This window comes from Gobio gobio, assembly GCF_949357685.1.
Source record: "Gobio gobio genome assembly, chromosome: 17".
Classification (NCBI taxonomy): domain Eukaryota; kingdom Metazoa; phylum Chordata; class Actinopteri; order Cypriniformes; family Gobionidae; genus Gobio; species Gobio gobio.
Genome location: NC_137110.1, coordinates 45,334,368 through 45,354,388, shown reverse-complemented (window position 1 = coordinate 45,354,388; position 20,021 = coordinate 45,334,368). Strand labels below are relative to the sequence as shown.

Below are 20,021 nucleotides of genomic sequence, written 5' to 3'. Positions count from 1 at the left end.
TGAAAATATAAAAAAGCTTATTTAAATTATTAATAAATACTATATTATAATTATACTATAGTATATTAATAATCCTAATGAGCCACTTTTCAACCAGTCAATCAACTGCCTATGTATTTCCACTAAAATATCAGTTACACGAGCTTCCGGTAAAGTATTCTCCCATAAAAAACGTCTCGGTTACGTATGTAACCCTCGTTCCCTGAGGAGGGAACGGAGACGTACGTTAGTGACTAACGAACGGGGGTTTCGCTTAGAAGCCAATCATCTTCGAGTATTCAACAGCGCCCAATGGCAGTGCCAATGCCATGGGCATGCGGAATTTGCATGCGTAACTCCGCCCCACCTCGTGGGTATATAAGGAAGTACGCTGGCAACATCGCATTATGTTACTGCTGCAGGAGCCAAGACTGAACTCCGCGTTCCAGGCAGCACAGCTGACGTGGCAAGGAAACGTACATCTCCGTTCCCTCCTCAGGGAACGAGGGTTACATACGTAACCGAGACGTTCCCTTTCGTTCAGTCACTACGACGTACGTTAGTGACTAACGAATGGGGGATCCTATACAACAACGCCACTCAGCTGTCATCCAGTGCCCTGCGTAAGTGTGAGTACCCTGTCGTAAGACTAGTACGGACGAAGGACTCCCACTTATCACAGGATTACCAAGGTACACTGGGAAGCATATCCCAGTGAGGGAATGCCAAGATGCCTACCCGTGGGGAGGACTTAGAGAATACACATATGACCCGCTAAGGGCTGCATATGGAAGATCTCTAGGGTACCAGCCGAAGGTGGATTTTTAACCCTAGGGGCGGCAGGGGCTTGCCAAGGGAAAGACACCTGCTCGCTGAGGAGGCTTACGGTGGAAATACTCGTGTGGGGGTCGCCGGAGGGGAACCATGCACACGGAGCACCTGGCCGGACATGAGGGTCTGGGCTCGAAAGGGCTCCACTCGGAGATTGTAGAATCTGGCGAATGTGTTGGGTGTCGCCCAGCCTGCAGCTCTGCAGATGTCTGTTAGCGAGGCGCCATGCGCTAGAGCCCAAGAGGAGGCCACACTCCGGGTGGAGTGTGCCCTCACACCAAGGGGACATGGTCGACCTTGCTGCTGGTAAGCCAAAACAATGGTGTCCACTATCCAGTGAGACAACCTCTGCTTTGAGAGAGCACTTCCCTTCCGCTCTCCACCATAACAGACAAAGAGCTGGTCTGAGGTCCTGAAACATCGCGTACTGTCTACATAGGCGCGGAGAGCGCGTACTGGACAGAGCAATGCCAAGGCTGGGTCTGCCTCCTCCAAAGGCAGCGCTTGCAGGTTCACCACCTGATCTCGGAACGGAGTGGTAGGAACCTTGGGCACATATCCGGGCCGGGGTCTCAGGATCACGTGAGAGTTAGCCGGCCCGAACTCAAGGCACGCTTCGTCAACCGAAAATGCTAGCAGGTCCCCAACCCTCTTAAGCGAGGCCAATGCGGTCAGCAGAGCCGTCTTCATAGACAAGAACTTAATCTCGGCCGACCGCAAAGGCTCAAAGGGAGGCCTCTGCAGAGCACTTAAGACTACTGAGAGGTCCCAAGAGGGAACGAGAGGAGAGCGAGGAGGATTCAGTCTCCTCGCCCCCCTCAGGAACCTGATGATCAGGTCGTGCTGCTACTTACCTTTTTGTCTCCCAGGAGATCGTGGTAGGCAGATATTGCGGCCACGTACACTTAAGGGTGGAAGGAGACAGCCTTCGTCCCACCCCCTCCTGGAGAAACGAAGCACAGACCCGATCGGGCATTTCCAGGGGTCTTCCTGGCGGGAAGAGCACCATGTGACGAAGAGGTCCCACTTCAACGCATAGAGGTGTCGTGTAGACTCTGCCCTAGCGGAAGTGATGGTAGCGACCACCGCAGGTGGAGGGCTACTCAAACCAGCCGCGTCCCGTCCAGAAGCCACACGTGGAGCTTCCAGAACGCTGGACGTGGGTGCCAAAAGGTGCCCCGTCTCTGAGTGAGGAGTCTCAGAGGAATAGGCCAGGGAGGGGCTGTCGCAAGGAGTAGCAGTTCTGAGAACCAGGTCCGGCCGTGCCAACGGGGCGACCAACATGACCTGCTCCTTGTCCTCCCTGATCTTGCACAGTACCTGTGCGAGAAGGCTCACTGGGGGAAACGCATAATTGCGTAGCCCCGACGACCAGCTGTGCGCCAGTGCATCCGTGCCGACCATAGGTCAGGGAATAATACAGGGAGCAATGGGAAGAGTCCTGGGAGGCAACAGGACTACCTGTGCGTCGCCGAACCGTTCCCAAATCAGCTGGACCGTCTGGGGATGGAGTCTCCATTCTCCAGGAAGTGGCTGAAGCCGTGAGCTCGTAGGCTGCACGGTTCAGGACTCCCGGGATGTGGACAGCATGAAGGGACCTCAGATGCTTCTGACTCCAAAAAACGAGATGGCGGGCGAGTTGAGACATACGGCGGGAGCGTAGACCGCCCGGCCGTGTCGTCTGTCCTGACTAGTACATGTTGACCCTTCAGCAACGCTCGGAAGCGGTGCAGGGCGAACCGTACTGCCAGCAACTCGAGGCAATTGACATGCAGAAGGCGCTGGGGTCCTATCCAGGAGCCCGTGGCTGCTTGTCCATTGCACATGGCACCCCAGCCCGTGGATGATGCATCTGTTGATACAACAAGATGCCTGGAAACTCGTTCTAAGGACACCCCGGTCCGTAGAAAACTGAGGTTCGACCACGGGGAGAGAGTCTGTAAGCAGGCCCGAGTCACTTGTACCCGGAGCGTGCCAGACCGCCATGCCCATCTCGGGACTCGATCGCGTAGCCCGTGCTGAAGCGGTCTCATATGAAGCAATCCGAGCGGCGTTACCGCGGCTGCAGATGCCATATGCCCCAGGAGCCTCTGAAACAGTTTCAGTGGAACCGCACTCTTGCCCTCGACCTGTCGAAGGGAAGTCAGCAGAGACTGCGCGCGCTCGCTCGAAAGCTGCGCGCAGATGGCGACCGAGTCGATCCATACCGAGAAAAGAGATCCTCTGCGCGGGCAAAGTTTGCTCTTCTCCCAGTTGACCCGAAGGCCCAGACGGGCTAGGTGATGGAGCACCAAATCTCTGTGTCCGCAAACCTGCTCTCGAGAGTGACCCAGTATGAGCCAGTCGTCGAGGTAATTCAGGATGCGAACCCCGTGCTGCCGAAGGGGCGCAAGGGCTGCCTCGGCAATCTTCGTAAAGACGCGAGGGGACAGAGATAGCCCGAATGGTAGAACTGCGTACTGATATGCCCGCCCCTCGAAAGCAAACCGTAGGAACGGTCTGTGTCGAGGTAGAAAGGAGACATGGAAGTAGGCGTCCTTCAGGTCGATCGCTGCAACCAATCGTCTGGACGAACGCATTCGAAAAGGCGTTTCGCTGTCAACATCTTGAACGGAAACCGGTGGAGGTAACGGTTCAAGACGCGCAGGTCCAGGATCGGTCAAGCCCACCGGTCTCTTTGGGTACAATGAAGTACGGGCTGTAAAACCCGGAATTCACCTCGGCTGGAGGGACAGGTTCGATCGCACCCTTCGCCAGTAGGGTGGCAACCTCCGCTCGCATGACGGGGGCATTAGCCCCGATCATAGTGGAACGGACTCCCCGGAAGCAGGGAGGAACCTGCGCGAACTGAATCGCGTAGCCGCACCTGACTGTCTTTCGCGACCCAGCGGGACAGCCCTGGAATCTGAAGCCAGGCTCCCAGGAACTGCACCAGCGGGGTCAATCGGACTACAGGTGTACCCGGAGTGGGGCAGCGATGCAGCGTTACCGACCCGGACAAGGGAGGCTGTTGGGCGTCCCGGTGTGGGGGTGCGGTTAACGGCTGCGTCCTGACAGAGGAGACCAGGGAAGGACGCGCGTTCCACTGGGGTCTGCTCTGCCAGGAGGCTGGCGACAGAGAGGGATGCGAGTGGCGGGACCCGTGGGTGGCGCGCACTGTCATCACCGGTCTCCGGGTCCTCAGAGACAGGAACATGAGTTCTTCCCAAGCGCTGCTAGCCCGGGGGCCAGCAGCGGAAGGATTTTCCCCCGGCCCTCCACCGGGGGAAGGAGAGGCCCTGCTACCATCCCCTGGGAAGAACTGGAACCCATCTCTGAGTTGTCCACCTCCAGCGTGGCGTTTAACCAGTCTGGGGAGCGGACTGGGCGACATCCTCAACCACCTCCACGGCGCGGCCCAGGTGAAGGCTGCTGCTGGGGCCGGGCGGGAAGAGGGAGGGCGCCCTCGGCGGCGAGCGGACTGAGGCGACTGAGCCGGCGGCTGGTGCAGCAGCTGGCCTCCGGGGCAGTACGTGTTACAGCCTCAGTCTGCTCTGGGGCGGCCGAGAACTGTTGGGCGCAGTTCCCAGCCGCGCCGCCGAAGAGGCCAGCCTGGGATATGGGTGAGTTGAGGGGGCGGGCCCACTCAACGTCCTCCAAATCAGCAGGTAAGGCCAGGTGTTCTCCCGGACCACAGCTGTGGACATCTCCCGACCCAGGGAGCGTGTGGCCACCTTCACCGCCCGGGGGCGGGATCAGTCGCGGCACGCAGCTCAATGAAGAGCCCTGGGTCGGCTCCACCCTTGTGCATGTGCAACGGGGCGGCGGCCTGCCCGTAGCTCTGCAGGACCACGCCACCGAAGTAGACGAGCCCACAGGCTTTGGGAGGGTGCTTAGGACAGCCACACCACGCCACGTCAAGCCCTCTGTGGACACCGTAGTGCGCAACAGAGTTCAACAGTGGGGGTGAGGGGGCCCCAGTGTACCCTAGGCCGCAGCCCCATCAAGGGCAGAGAAGGCGGAGGAGGCCACCAAACGATCGCGGGAAGCACAGGGACTTCCAGGACCGCGTGATCTCCTCATGCACCTCGGGAGCGAAAGGCATTGGGGGCGGGGCCCAACAGCTGTCGGGTGCCGTCCCCAAAAACCAATCGCGCAACCACGAGCACTCGCGACTGGGCGGAGTTCCACACCAGCGCGAGACTCGCGGCTGCCCGAGATAACATGGCTGTCAACCTTAGGTCGGATCAGGCAGCGCTGACACACCCGGAGGCGGAGCACAAGTCCTAATTGTCATCCCCAAAGGACTCCAGCCCACCTTGGGATGCGGCGATCGACATCTCACTGCTATCTGGAGCGTGGACGAAACGAACGAGGCGTCAGAGACGGGCAGCTGTTTCAGTCCAACACTCGCGGGTTTAAGCAATGTGCGAGAGGGGGCGTGGCCCGAGGAATGATCGTCGGGGTTCTTAATACCACGGCACCGCACTCAGGTCACCCTGGCCACCAGCCAAAGTACCACCTCACTCGGAGACGGTAGATTGGGGTGTGGCAGAGGGGACTCTCTCTCCTCACGGAGATCACTGAGTCTCGACCGCAACATCGCGATGGTCACGTTCCCGCAGTGGGAACATGACGCATCCACAAACACTGCCCGAACGTGCTGAAGCCCAAACACATCGAGCAGTGAATGTGCCCATAGACAGCAACGGAGATCGATCGCACCCGGAAGTGCACGGGCGAACCGTCTTGAAAAAGACGTGCCACGCGCAAGCTCTTTTTGTGAGAGGAAAGCTCTGCAGAGTGCCGAAGCGCCCAGGGAAACACACACACAGCTGTTGCAGATCACTGCACAGATCAGCAGGCAGGCAGCATGAGATCGCTGGAACGCGCCGTAACACCAACACCCTGGAGAACCGCTGGTCTCGAAGACTGAAGAGAAGACTTCAGAATTCAGGCTTGTAGGAGTGAAGAGATCCTCTTGGCTCCAAAGCAGAAACATAATGCGATGTTGCCAGCGTACTTCCTTATATACCCACGAGGTGGGGCGGAGTTACGCATGCAAATTCCGCATGCCCATGGCATTGGCACTGCCATTGGGCGCTGTTGAATACTCGAAGATGATTGGCTTCTAAGCGAAACCCCCATTCGTTAGTCACTAACGTACGTCGTAGTGACTGAACGAAAGGGAACTCTTTCTATCATAACTGTCCATCATAATTAATTATTTTATAATATAATTATAGTATTAAAAATATATTATATATATATATATATATATACTAGAGCAAATATAAGATTTTAGTACGTTAAAACTAGGGCTGTCAAGTGATTAAAATGTTTTATCTAATTAATTACATGATGTGCAGATTAATTAATCAAATGAATTGAAAGTAATCTGACATCAAAATTACCCCGAAAGATCATTTAAAGTCATAATAGTGTTAAACGAGGAAAGCATCAAATAGACATGACAAAAAGTAGCTTTTGAAAAATATTTGATTTGATTTAACAGAATTTATTACACAAACTTTTAGGCTACAATGGTGGCCTTTTTTTCAGAAGCTGCATTTGAATTGGTATTTAGATATATTTACAGACAAAAACAGTTTGGTTACCAACATTCTTCAAAGTATCCTTTATGTTCCACAAAAGAAAGAAAGTCATTCCGGTTTTAAACAACATGAGGTTGAGTAAATGATGACAGACTTTTTATTTTAGGATGAGCTATGGCCCAATTATAAAATGAAATTATACTCTAAGGGCATTTTCACTCCTACCTTGTTTGGTTCGGATTTTCGGACTTTTCAGTTTGGTCCGAATCAAAATTGCAGGTGTGAAACCTCCCCCGTACCACGGTCCGGACCAAACAGACGAAATTTGGTCCAACGAAAAGAGGTAGTCTCAGTCCGGATCAAACTGAACAAAGGTTCGGTTCGTTTCTAGTGTGAAAGCATTTTCTGTATGGTTTGGACTTTCAGACCATTTACAGGAAGTTCCTGTTTATGTTTAAATATTATAATGTTATTTTTAAATTCAATCTAGGCTACATTGATTATGAAAAGTGAAAAGATGCGCACTATGTCAGAAGACAGAAAGTCAGAAATAATTTTGATCGAAATTTTGTATGATTTTGCTTAGAAAGCATTTCTTTAATGGGAATTTCATTTTGTATAAATTGTATCTTAATTGTAATCAACGTTTAATCAGATAATTGCCTGGATTTAATAAATAAGAAGCAAATAGTCTATAGCAGACAATAATCGCGGGAGCGATCACATGTTTTACACATGAACTGGAGCGGGTCTCAAATAAACCGAAACTCAGCAGGCTGCTTGCCTCACAAACATGAGAAATATGTGTATATAAAGCTTGAAATGTCCACTTTTAAACGTAACGAATAAAAAATAGTCAAGCAATGCGCACTGTTCAATAGTGGCAACGATATGCGTCCGTTCATTCATTCTTGTCAAAGACGCTGACGTCAGACGCACGTCCGTTTACAAACCAATCAATGTCCAGATGCAGCCCACATAGATGATGACGAGTGGACCCAAGTGCGTCATGTAAAGTTCTTTAGTCCGCTCGCATAACTGCAATGTGAAACCAAACCAAAACTAACCGAATCTATAAAATGTATCACAACATTCATTCATTCAACTTCAATTCGGACCTTGGTGCGGACTTTCTGGTGTGAAAACGCCCTAAATTAGAAACTAAAACTGCCTGTAGGTGGCGGTAAATGTCTTAATGAGCAAGTCATTGCTCTCTTTATAAATCGCTGGTTCACCCGATTGGTTTATTAATTTCTGCACACATGCACCAGCAAACAGAATGACAAACATGTGCACATTGTGCAAACGGACAGTCCTGCTTTAAACCCGTAACATGAGTTTAACAGAGCAATGTTGAAATGTTCCAGAGTCACAGTGTTGGAGTCTTCAGGAAGTCAATTCACTGTTATCTGTTATCAGAGGTGACTGTGTCCAGTGTCCATTTTTCAGAAATGTATAATTCTAATACATATCATGCAGTTAGCTAATATCATATATTAATTTTATGAAAAAACAATATGCTCATTAAAGTAATTATTACAAACACCATACAGTCACCATATGAATGCTTTACGTACAGTTGTCACTGCACACTTAGTCTCGCGCAGCCAGACCTTCAGACTGACGGCAGAAGGTCTGGACTCGCAGCTTTCATTGGTCGAGGACCGCCCAAGAGGACATTTGACTGACATGTGACGCAACCAATCACAGTTCGTTTTGTTCTGCGTCATGTTTAGAGGCGTGAAAATGTAAAGTGGATGTCCCTGCAATAGCATGTGTCTATAATTGCATAAAAGCATCCGTTGAATGAAGAATGATGTGATTTGTGTGGCATGTGCAGAGCTGCAGGATCAGGCAGCATCAGAGGAGGACGGGCTGGACGGGGAGGCCTGGGCACGACCTTTGACCCAGCTGTGGCAGAACAGACCCTATAATCCAGAAAAAGAGAGAGAATACAACAGAGAGATGGGTCTGCTGCCTCCGTACTGTGCTGTGTGCATGCTCTTCCAGGCACATCAACGGGTACGTCCGCCCTGTTTCAGACATCTGCGTTTATTTCTTTCCTGCCACTGGAGTATAACCAATGTCTGACACTCCCTGTGCTTTCCTGTACAACATCTTGTTTATGTGTTTGTGTTCAGTCTGAAGGAGGCGAGAGCGAGCCAGCTGTGGTGCTGCCCAGGGGTCAGATAAGGACCAAGCCTCTGATTCCAGAGAGATGTTTCACCACCACCACAGAGGACAGCGCAGACATCCAGCCATCCACACCTCACCTGGAGGAGGACGGTACCAGCCTGCTCATCAGCTGCTCCCTGTGCAGTGTCCGTGTGCACACCAGTGAGTACTGACCTGTCACAATACTGGATAGTTTCAGACATTACCATCCAGAAATTTTGAGTCAGTAAATTTTTTTGTTAGTTTAGTTTTTTAACGAATGTAATACTTTAATTCAACAAGAATGCATAAATTGAAAGTAAAGACATTAATAATGCTACAAAAGATTTCTATCTCAAATAAATGCTGTTCTTTTGAATTTTCAATTTATTCAAGAATCAACACTGATAATAATACATGTTTCTTGAGCAAAATGTATCATATTCAGTGTTGGGAATAACGGCGTTATAGATAAACGGCGTTACTAACGGAATTACTTTTTTCAGTAACGAGTAATCAAACGAATTACTGTTTCTTCCGTTACAACGCCGTTAGCGTTACTGAGGAAAAAAATGCGGCGTTACTATAATTTAGCTCATTGAAGCGGTTTTCATCCGAACAGGCTCTCTGTCAGTCGGACCTGCAACGCGCGCGCGTGTGTGTGTGTGTGTGTGTGTGTGTGTGTGTGTGCGCGCGCTAGCCATGCGTGTTGGGGGTTGGGTTGGGTGGTACATATAACTGATGATGATTGGTGGGTGGGAGACAAGGTTGAGGTTGATAGGTTGAGTTCAGACACACACACACACACACACACACACACACACACCTTTGACGCACACGCATATGCACAGTCAGCGATGGCAGTCCAACGACTTCAAAGGTAGCTTTCGCAAACTGGAAGTATAAGCGCTACTTTTCCCTCGTTGAGATGAACGGTAAGAATGTTTATAAACATATAAACATTACATAAATGTAACATGAAGCTTATGCCCAGGGAGAAAGAGTCTATCCACGTCGGTGGCAAGTAATTCTATTTCTAATCTAATGAAGCCTCACGTCATCACAGCCACAATATTAGTGGCTAAAAACCCAGGTGATAACGTGAGCTCCACTACCAGAGGAGTAGTAAAGAAGTACTGATACTATTTACACAATATTTACACTATAGTAGGTCTACTGATAATATTTACAATAATATATTGAATTTGATAGGTGTCTCTCACATTGTCCCACAGCAACATTACAATAGTGTACATTAATGTACAATGTTTTATAATAATAATTTATTCTATTTAGTGTCCAATTCATTCATTTAACATATTTAATATTGGGGGCATCCAAGTTATTTGACATATTTAAACATAAAAAAAAAAAAGTAACACATTAGTTACTTTCCCTGGTAATTAGTTACTTTTATAATGATGTAACTCAGTTACTAACTCAGTTACTATTTGTAAGAAGTAACTAGTAACTATAACTAATTACTTTTTTAAAGTAACGTGCCCAACACTGATCATATTAGAATGATTTCTGAAGGATCATGTGACATGAGACTGGAGTAATGATGCTGAAAATTCAGCTTTGGTCAGAGGAATAAATTACATTTTTAAATATATTCAAATAAATTTTTTTTTAAATTGTAATAATAGTTCTCTGTATTACTGTTTTACTTTATTTTTGATAAAGTAAATGCAGCCTTGGTGAGCAGAAGAGACTTACAAAAACATAAAAAAATCTTACCAACCCCAAACTTTTGAACAAAAGTGTAGTTTGTCTGGTTTATAACTAGGGATTGCTATCGAGAACCGGTTCCAAATTGCCCAGAACCGGTGATTTGATAAGAAACACGCATTTCGATTCCACTTATCAGTTACTGTGGGCACATTTTTATTGTGATTTTTAACCGCTGCGCGCGCGCTGTTTCCTGTGCTGCAGACACACACACACACACACGTGCGCTCAGAATGGCTTCTAATAGTGAATGAATAGTGCGGCATAATGAACTGAGTTCTCTTCCTCGTCTTTTTGCATGGCATGCAAATGTTTTTTTGACATTTTTGTCTGCATTTGTTCACAGTCAGTTATGTCGTTGACGGCAATGCCGTCTCTATGATAACGTTAATCAAACAACAAAAGACGGGAAAATTCACTTGCTGTTCTAGACTGAATAACTTTTAACTCTATTTTTTTAATGTATATCCATAAAGTGTTTTTACATTCAATTTATCATTTGATTACAGTTTCTTGAAAATGTTTATTTCAATCGTCTTTGTTCAAATGTATTTATTTGTGCAATTGCTTATTTGTTCTTTTTAAATTACTGAGTGTTTACTTGTCTTTAATAATATTTGAAATTTATATTAGGCTTTTTTTTTTTTTTTTGCTAGGGTAGGCTATTTTTAACCAATAGGCAAAAGTTGCTAGCCTGTTGATTTTTGTTCATGGTATTCAGCTACAATTAAATGTTTTGCAATAATAGCAAAAATGCGTTTTTTTACCCTATTGGAATCGAAATTAGGAATCGATAAGAATCGGAATCGTTAAAATTCAAACGATACTCAACCATATTTATAACATGGATTTTAATGTAATTAGTTCTGTAATCAGTAATGATGCCTTAAATTAAGAATAAGAATATTATTCTTTTGGACTATTTGGGAACAAATGTCCAGCATGCATATGAATTTCTCCAGTGAAAAGCATCCCAGGATGCACCATGGTGGTCTCGTCATAGATTTGAACATACTCTGTCAGTTTGAATAATCTGTTTAATTTGCGCTGTTTGTTCTAGGTTGTTACGGTGTGGTCCCTTTGAGAATTTCCAAAGACTGGAAATGTGCTCGCTGTAAAGCCAACGCCTTCGCTGAGGTACACATAAACATCTTTACATATAGTGGCCCCATTATGTTTGGACACTTAAAGAAACAGTTCACCCAGAAATTCTGTCCTTATTCTTATTAGAAAGCTGTCTAACTTTCTTTGACGTTTTGTCCTGGGATTTTGTGCTTTTCCATAAGGCGATCGAGGCTGTCAAACTCCAAAAACAACAAAAATACAACATGCATGAACGCCAGTTTGAACTATGTATACTAGGTGTATACAACACTAGTATTCTTTTTGTGAAATGTTTTACTTGAACAAGTGCATTTTTCTTTAAAATGAATGGCACTTGCTTTGATGTTTCTTATCTAATACAGTGACATACGTACATTACGAGTAGCATTAAGTCTCCAAATACTTTTTGGGCCACTGTACACCTGCATTAAACGCATAACGATCTTTCATCTCTCATCCGTTCTAAGACAAGTACGGTGTGTTGTATGTCAATGATGTTTGAATCTGTGATTCTTGACAGAGTTGCTGTCTATGTTCGTTGAGAGGAGGAGCGTTACACAGAGCCAATAATGGAAAGTAAGTCAAATGGAAGTCCACTAGAGGGCAGGACTGATGAAACATGAATGCCTCCTGACCTAGAAGTTACATTCTTGAATTCTTAGAGCTGTGATTTTTGTGGATTTTGTGTGCTTTAGACCAAAAAGCACCTTTTGTTTCCATGTAACCTCCCTTGTTACACAACTGGTTTGAGATTACAAGAATCATTTAGTGTCTTGCCAGGTGAGTTTCACAAAACCTCTCAGGAATGTAACCAGAAATAGTTTTAAGTGACCCATTTTCGTAAATGCAAAATAGAATTGCTTATGTTTTGATTCTGAGGTGAAATGGGACTTGTTGAGAGGTTTTGTGAGATTCGCCTGCTGTTTTCTTCAGCATATGTTAATGTTGCATAAATTATAAAGACTATCACCGCTGGTTCCTGACATGTGTCTCCATGCACAGATGGGTTCATGTCCTGTGTGCGGTGGCAGTGCTAGAGGCTCGCTTTGTGAACATCACTGAACGATCGCCTGTGGATCTCAGCGGCATTCCCTTACAGAGATTCAAACTGGTGAGTTTCTGTGTGAAAAGAGCCACCCTTTAAACAACATTTCACTTCACCAAACCTCCATTAATCAACAACTTGACGTGTCTTAAATCATGTCCCACATTGTTCACGTGAGAGAACGACACATTTTGGCACAGTTTGTAACTTCAGGATGTTGTTTTATTTTACTGGAAATGCTTCGGTATCCGTTTGTTAAGTCGTGACGTAAGGAACGCCGTTTCTGGGTCCAAGCCTCAACTCGCTTCACACTTGAGAATGCCATCGACAGCCGTTCATGAGCGCTATTTATTCATATTAAACATCAAACATTTAAAAAAGTTAAACATTTTCTGTGCTGACAGCGTCACAGACATTAATATTTTAACGATTTATAAAAGTTGAATCACTGTCTGGCCATCTGGAATTTTGGTATGGAGATAAAGGTTATGATTTTTTTTTTTGTAGTATTAGACCACATTTTGTGTGTATATTAGCACAGTTTGTTGTTTTTCTTGTGGTATGAGAGAGCGTTTGGAGCGGAAGCGCTGCCAGGTGATGTCAGACTTAACAATCAAATAAGCAGACATGGTGTTATTTATATCTGCTCTTGGGGCCCTTTCCTCCTGATTCACTTCCTCTGAACTGACTTCCCGTGAGCTGATCTTTTCTTGTGTCTGCTTATAGAAGTGTTACTACTGCAAACGGCGCATGAAGAAAACGTCAGGCTGTTGTGTGCAGTGTTCTCACGGTCGCTGCCCCACCTCATACCACCCGACCTGCGCACAGGCCGCAGGCGTCATCATGCACCCGGACAACTGGCCCTTCGTCGTCTACGTCACCTGTTGCCGCCACAAAGGGCCGGTACAATCAGAGGTATTGAGCTCTGAAACTCTGAGGTTCTGCAATTTCTCCTACAGCCTTCCTGTTTCCATTTTTAGACATTTTTAAGCAAGGCATAATTTCTTCAAACCATAATTAAAAAGTAATACATTTATGACCGTGGTCATTTGCATAATGTGCACCCAAACCCCACCCACCATTGCATCGATAATTTGTCCCTGATATAAATAGTATATTCCTTTTATTGTGAAAAGCATCTACCCTCCTATCCACTAAGTGACCGTCATTGTATGTCGATGACATGTTCAGTCATTTAAAACAATACACAGAAAAATGTAAATAATGGAACCCAGGAAAAATAAAACATATTTCATAGGGCCCTGATGTCTGTTTCTCCTCTGCAGCGTAATAAAGCAGCCATGCGAGAGCTCAGTGTGGGTCAGAAGGTCATCTGCAAGCACAAAAATGGACGCTACTACCAGTGTGAGGTCATACAGCTGACAAAAGAGACATTTTATGAGGTCAACTTTGACGATGGCTCCTTCAGTGATAACCTTTTCCCAGAGGACATCGTGGTAAGGGACAAGACATGCATTTAACTCATTGTTTAATTAGATTTACTAATCAATAAGTCATGGAAAATCTGGACGTATCAGGGAATATTTGATATATTGAATATTTAGTTTTGCAGGACTAGAAAAGTCACATTGACATCTCAGAAGTTATGGAATGATTGAGTTATTGAAAAGTCTGTAATGAACAGACACTAGTGATCAAGTGATCTGAAAGAAGTCTCTTCTGCTCAACAAGGCTGCATTTATTTGATCAAAAATACAGGAAAATTGTCAAATATTACGATTTAAAATAACAATTTCTATTGTAATATTTTAAAATGTAATTTATTTCTGTGATGAATTTTAGGTTTTTTTTTTTTTTGTCTAACTATTACTACAGTATTATATATTGTATAAATATTGTATATTAATGGTTTTCGTGTAGAACCGAGAGTGCGCTCAGCTGGGTCCGCCACCACAAGGTGAAGTGGTTCAGGTCCGATGGACGGATGGTCTTGTCTATGGAGCCAAATTCGTGGCAGCTCATGTCATTCAGATGTACCAGGTAAATGTCTAACAGAAGAGTTCAAGACGAGATTCCTGTCTGCGTTTAGCCATTTAGTAAATCACTGCTTCTCTTCAGGTGGAGTTTGAGGACGGATCGCAGCTGACTACTAAGAGAGATGACGTCTACACCCTAGATGAAGAGCTGCCCAAGAGGGTCAAATCTCGTCTGGTGAGCTCCATATGTTAAGGATTATTGCAAGTAAAAATAGTGATGTGACGATGGTACTTCATAGTCGTTGAGCTTGTATAATTCAAAATCTTCTGCAAATAGAGTTCAACAGTCGGGATTCGGAAGTAAAAAGTCTTTTAACCCTTAAATGCATGACTGTTTCGCCAATCATTCTTACATATTCGGGTCTTTAGCGACCCGGATCTATATCTAACACGGATGGATCTCTACCTGCCGCGATAATATAAAACTCTCCTGATATTAGTGTAACAATTACAGAAGAATAAAATAAAGCATATTTCGTTACCTTTTGGAACTTGGAAGGGTTCAGTTGGAGCAGATGTTTTATCATCATCAGAGCTCATTTCCCAGTACATTCAGCATCTGGCTCATATTCGCCATATCAGACATATTCTATTTTCAACATCTTCAAAATCAATATTTTAACCACTGACAGCTTCTTCACCAGATCCACCATCAAGCGACAGTGACACTAATATTTGATTGCATTCAGTACTTTCTCTGCAATAAATCGGTGAGCCATTTCAAGTTTTGCAGATTATACATATTATTGTTTTGTTTTCAGTCTGCAGTAAGTATGAGTGAAACGTCACTTCATCGTTGTGTATCAGACAATCCCACCTTGTGGAATAAAGGCGAATTGCACTTATTCAGTCATCAAAGATTAAATTATTATTGTGCTGAAAAAAATATACGTACAGTCTTACACACCTCGGGTCGTTAGCGACCCTATACAATTTTTACAAAAAATGAATGGAAAAACAGGCATTATTTTATGAGTTATATTGTTTATAATGAATTGATTGAGGAATACTAAGAAGGTTGGTGTCTAACTTTAAAAAATGAATGAGGAGGAGTGTAGTGAATAACGTCCTGGGTTGCTAAAGACCCGAGGTATGCATTTTAGGGTTAAGTAAAACTCTTCTCCGTAAGGAAATTGATTTTTAACGATAAACCGTTAAACACAGACCAACAGTGAGCTACAAGGATGTTAATAGATGGTATATGCTTCCGCTGAAGCCATCAGTCTGCATTATTTTCACTTATTTTTAAAATAAGTATGTTTAATTGAGGAATTTGTGGTACAAAACTACAATACCCATGATGCTTTACAGAATAATCCACCAATCAAAGAGTTGCGATGAGCGAATTATGACAAAAGAGCTCGGCAGGGAACGCACACTCCAATAAAGTGCAGCAAATTACATAATCAAGACGATCTCACTATGAGATTTGTGTATGAACTTTGTCATGGAAGCTGTGTATAAACCTTAATTAAACAATTTAATAATAATACATGTAAAAAAATTATAACTGCGGGCGCCATCTTCAGGTCAGATGAGGGAATTCCTTCAGTGTGCATTATGGGTATTCTCTAGCCGTTGGTTGTACACTTGTTATTTTGGTGCATTGTGGGATTGAATGAGTACACTCGATAAGGTCCACTACGGTTTCGGACTTCACTACAAATGCCTGTCCCTTCAAAAAGTGCCCTATTTAAGGGTGTAGGTCGTTTTGTCTGTTTTTCAAATACTTGTTTGCTTCAAATCAAAGCACTTCGTAGCTGGTTGGTTTGGTTCATGGCTTTTAACTTAAAGGATTAGTTCACTTTTAAATAAACTTTTGCTGATAATTTACTCACCCCCATGTCATCCAAGATGTCCATGTCTTTCTTTCTGCAGTCGAAAAGAAATTAAGGTTTTGGATGAAAACATTCCAGGGGTTTCCTCCATATAATGCACTTCAATGGGCCCCAAACGGTTCAAGGTCCAAATGACAGTTTCAGTGCAGCTTCAAAGGGCTTTAAACGATACCAAACAATGAATAAGGGTCTTATCTAGCGAAACGATCAGTTTCTGCGAGAAACTGAGCAGTATTTATGCTATTATTTTACCTCTTATCAGACGAGTGTGATCATCTCTGAGCTCAGCCATAACTTCCGCAAAGTGAGGTCAAATACGATCGTGGTCATAGATATATCGATCGTAGATGCCTCATTCTACTGATCCGTGCAGTCGCTAATGAGGCATCTACGTATACAGTGTTTCCCACAGATTAGAAATCAATTTGTGGTGGGGGCATGGGGCGGGAAGGAGGGGATGGGTTCAGCGATTGCCAAAAATATCGATTTCGATCTTGATTCAGTATCAATTCATATTCATATAGCCTACTGTACATATAAGGAAAAATAAGTTTAACTATTTTAAACTTTTCTTAAATTATATTTGCTCACATTCAAATAATATTCACTTTTGTGTGCTTATATAAGTATTATTCAAAATATTAGGATGTAATTTATTAACTTTTTAAAATTTCACATTTAAAGAAATCTAGTGTTTGATCATGTATAAATATTTATTCAAATGCAAAACCTAAAAATAAGTAAGAAGATATGATCTGCAATACTTTGAGCAACTAGATACATATTATTTATTAGTAGTGTATATTTATTAAAGAGCCATACAGGCCTCTTTGCATTGGAATTCTCTATTTTAACCTTAATTACTACACTAATTGTAATATAAATAATACAAAATATTTTAAGTGGTCATTAATGGACCACAATTATTGCACAAATAGTAGGCCTATTTAGTACAAAAAGATATCCTCAAAATATTCAATAAATATTATTAAACTAAAATATATAACATATAGGCTATTTAATTGAAAAATAGTTAAGGTGTATGGTCACATTTGACCACCAATGAGTATGATGTGAACAATTAGTAAGGAATGAGGGCTAAATACAAGAAAAACATTGACATTAATGTAACAATGTTGGGTCTATCATCACTCTCCATAATAAAATGCTCCTGTAAATGTGGTTGACGTAATAATCAATGCACACTATGCTGTACTGTACCAAAACCTGCTGCAAACACCTGTACAGTGAAACTGTTGTGTATCCGCGGCTTAAGCCATTCAAATGTATTGACAGCGCGGGTTTGTTTATAACTATTGAGCGCTCCGTGAACCATGTGACCGCGCGCGGGCTGGGATATGAGAGCAGGTCGCAACTCTGTTTTTCAACGCCTCTGGCTTTAACTGTTACACATTAGCGCCAAAACGCTATTTATTGTTTGCATTTCGTATTACATTTTAAAAGCTTAGACTTTAATATCAAAAGCAGGTTTGAGAGAGAGAGAGCGAGAGAGAGAGACGCATGAGTGACAGAGAGAGATGGAGGGAGAGCGGGGGAAGGAAATGAACAAACACGCTGCGTGTTTTAAATAGCGTTAAACAGTTAATGAATAATGACACGCAATATGTGGCGGCCGGTGTTGATTCTGTGGCGCACCGCCACGAATTAGTCTATGTGTGGGAAACACTGGTATACATCTATGACCACGCTCGTATTTGACCTCACTTGGTGGAAGTTATGGCTGAGCTCAGAGATTATCACGCTCATCTGAAAAGAGGTAAAATAATAGCATAAATACTGCTCGATTTCTCGCAGAAACTGATTGTTTCGCTAGATAAGACCCTTATTCATCATCTGGTATCGTTTAAAGCCCTTTGAAGCTGCACTGAAACTGTCATTTGGACCGTTAACCGTTTGGGGCCCATTGAAGTCCATTATATGGAGGAAACTGGCTGCAGAAAGAAAGACATGATGATATGGGGGTGAGTAAATTACCAGCAAAAGTTTATTTAAAAGTGAACTAATCCTTTAATGAAGACTTTTTTTTTAAAAATCTCAATGAAAAAAAAACGCAGTTGAAAGTAACATGATTTTCATGTGTGTGTGATTCAGTCTAAGGCATCGGACATGCGTTTTGACGGGATGTTTGGAGAGAAGAAGGTTCAGGAGAGCAAGAGACAGAGAGTGATCAACTCCAGGTACAGAGGGGACTATATCGAACCCGTCATCTACCGAGCCATCATGGAGTAGCCAGCGATGACACGGCCTTCACCTCAAACCACCAGCACTCTTCCAGCGGACTCTAGCACACCCTGCCAATGCCAGTCGCGTTCAGTTTGCGGGCGGCGGTCACCTGGATGGGTTTAACCACTCGCCCATCTCTTCTGATATCGTCTGTAGTCGAGGCAGGGCCTTTCACAGTGTCTTTCTCAGAGAATGCAGCTTTGATGCCCTTTTAACCTCGGCGCTGTGAAACTGTGCCACACAAAACACATCAGCATGAGCATCCTGTTCATGAAGTCGCTCTAAATCACATTCGTTTGATACAGAATATTTGTAATCTCCATTTCATAAAAAGATCTAATTTTATCAAAGCGCATTAATTTATTTGACTTCATTCTGGGTGCTGTTTCTACCCGTATCTTACGGAACGGAGGTGCCATTGCATTTTGTGGACGCGGATCTCCTTTTTTTTTTTTTTTTTTTTTTAAGACCTACACTGTCATAAATTGTGCAGTTGAGATCCTGAATATTGTACATTATTTGGAACATAATGAATTCAGCGTGTCTTTGAGAGTCATTTTGTACAAGCCTATTTATTACCTGGTGCTTTACGAAAGTAACTTTTGCAATATACGTGCGAGTTCTAGTCCTGTCGATGTTCTATGCGATGGGTGCGTTCTGTTATTGGAAGGAGGGTCGCATAGATGCAAAGCCCGTAGCGAAATGCCAAGGATCTCACTCTCGCAGCTGTTCAGAGCCCTGCCTTGCACTCTGGTTCAATACACCTTCATTTAATGTAGCTTACTGCTGTCGACATTTTATCATAAGCCCCTCGGTTTTAATAAGCTATCTTTGCACTTCTCAGCTGTCCTCTTTGCCCTTGCAGTAGCCAGAAATGCACTTGTAAAAAGCAGAGGAGGCCCTGGGTCGACCCGCTCGGCCTGTGGAGCGGCTAGCCGACAGCATGTGGAGAAAGTAAGGCTGTTGCAGTTCTTCAGTTGTTCGATAGATAGGGCTAATCTTCACTATATAAAAAACAAAAAAGAAAACTATAAAAGATTTTTTTTCTATCAAGAAGCCTATTTTATTGCTGTTTTATGATACATGTTTAATGTTCATATACTGTGAGATAGAGTTGTATGTAGTTAATTTAAAGAATCTTGAGCTTTCGGCACGTTTCTTCTGCCTCTTGTTTAGCTTTCAAACATGAGCCTCGTTCTCACTGCACTTCTGAATGCAGAGGCTCTAGGACTTCCATACATGTATTTTGTAAAAATCATTCATGTGCATCAGTAAAAGATGTGAGCTGACATGGTGTCTTTTCTTTGTTTTACTTGCATTGCAAAAGCAACTTTTTAACACCGTACATTCCGTTGCGTAAACCATACCTGCAAATACGTCGCCTTTTGGAACATTTTTCCGTTCTGATATTGAAAAAGCTTTTTTTGTTTTGTTTTGCCAAAAATAGTTCACCCAAAAATGAATATTAGCCCATGATTTACTCACCCTCAAGTCATCCTAGGTGGATATGACTTTCTTCTTTCAGACGAATAAAATCTGAGTTCTATTTAAAAAGTCCAGGCTA

The 20,021-nt window shown here is 44.1% G+C and overlaps 1 protein-coding gene across 2 annotated transcripts in view; it reads left to right on the top strand.

Moving 5' to 3' along the window:
- kdm4aa (lysine (K)-specific demethylase 4A-a) overlaps window positions 1–19,779 on the top strand; it is a 33,777-nt gene extending 13,998 nt beyond the window's left edge. For both annotated transcript variants that reach the window (XM_079841264.1, XM_079841263.1), the window contains exons 13-22: window positions 8,185–8,366; window positions 8,486–8,681; window positions 11,290–11,366; window positions 11,854–11,909; window positions 12,336–12,444; window positions 13,105–13,293; window positions 13,665–13,835; window positions 14,260–14,379; window positions 14,458–14,550; window positions 18,326–19,779. In XM_079841264.1, the coding sequence (XP_079697390.1) occupies window positions 8,185–8,366; window positions 8,486–8,681; window positions 11,290–11,366; window positions 11,854–11,909; window positions 12,336–12,444; window positions 13,105–13,293; window positions 13,665–13,835; window positions 14,260–14,379; window positions 14,458–14,550; window positions 18,326–18,463 (1,331 nt within the window). In that variant the 3' untranslated portion in view covers window positions 18,464–19,779. The remainder of the gene's footprint in view (window positions 1–8,184; window positions 8,367–8,485; window positions 8,682–11,289; window positions 11,367–11,853; window positions 11,910–12,335; window positions 12,445–13,104; window positions 13,294–13,664; window positions 13,836–14,259; window positions 14,380–14,457; window positions 14,551–18,325) is intronic.
- Window positions 19,780–20,021: the final 242 nt, after the last annotated feature.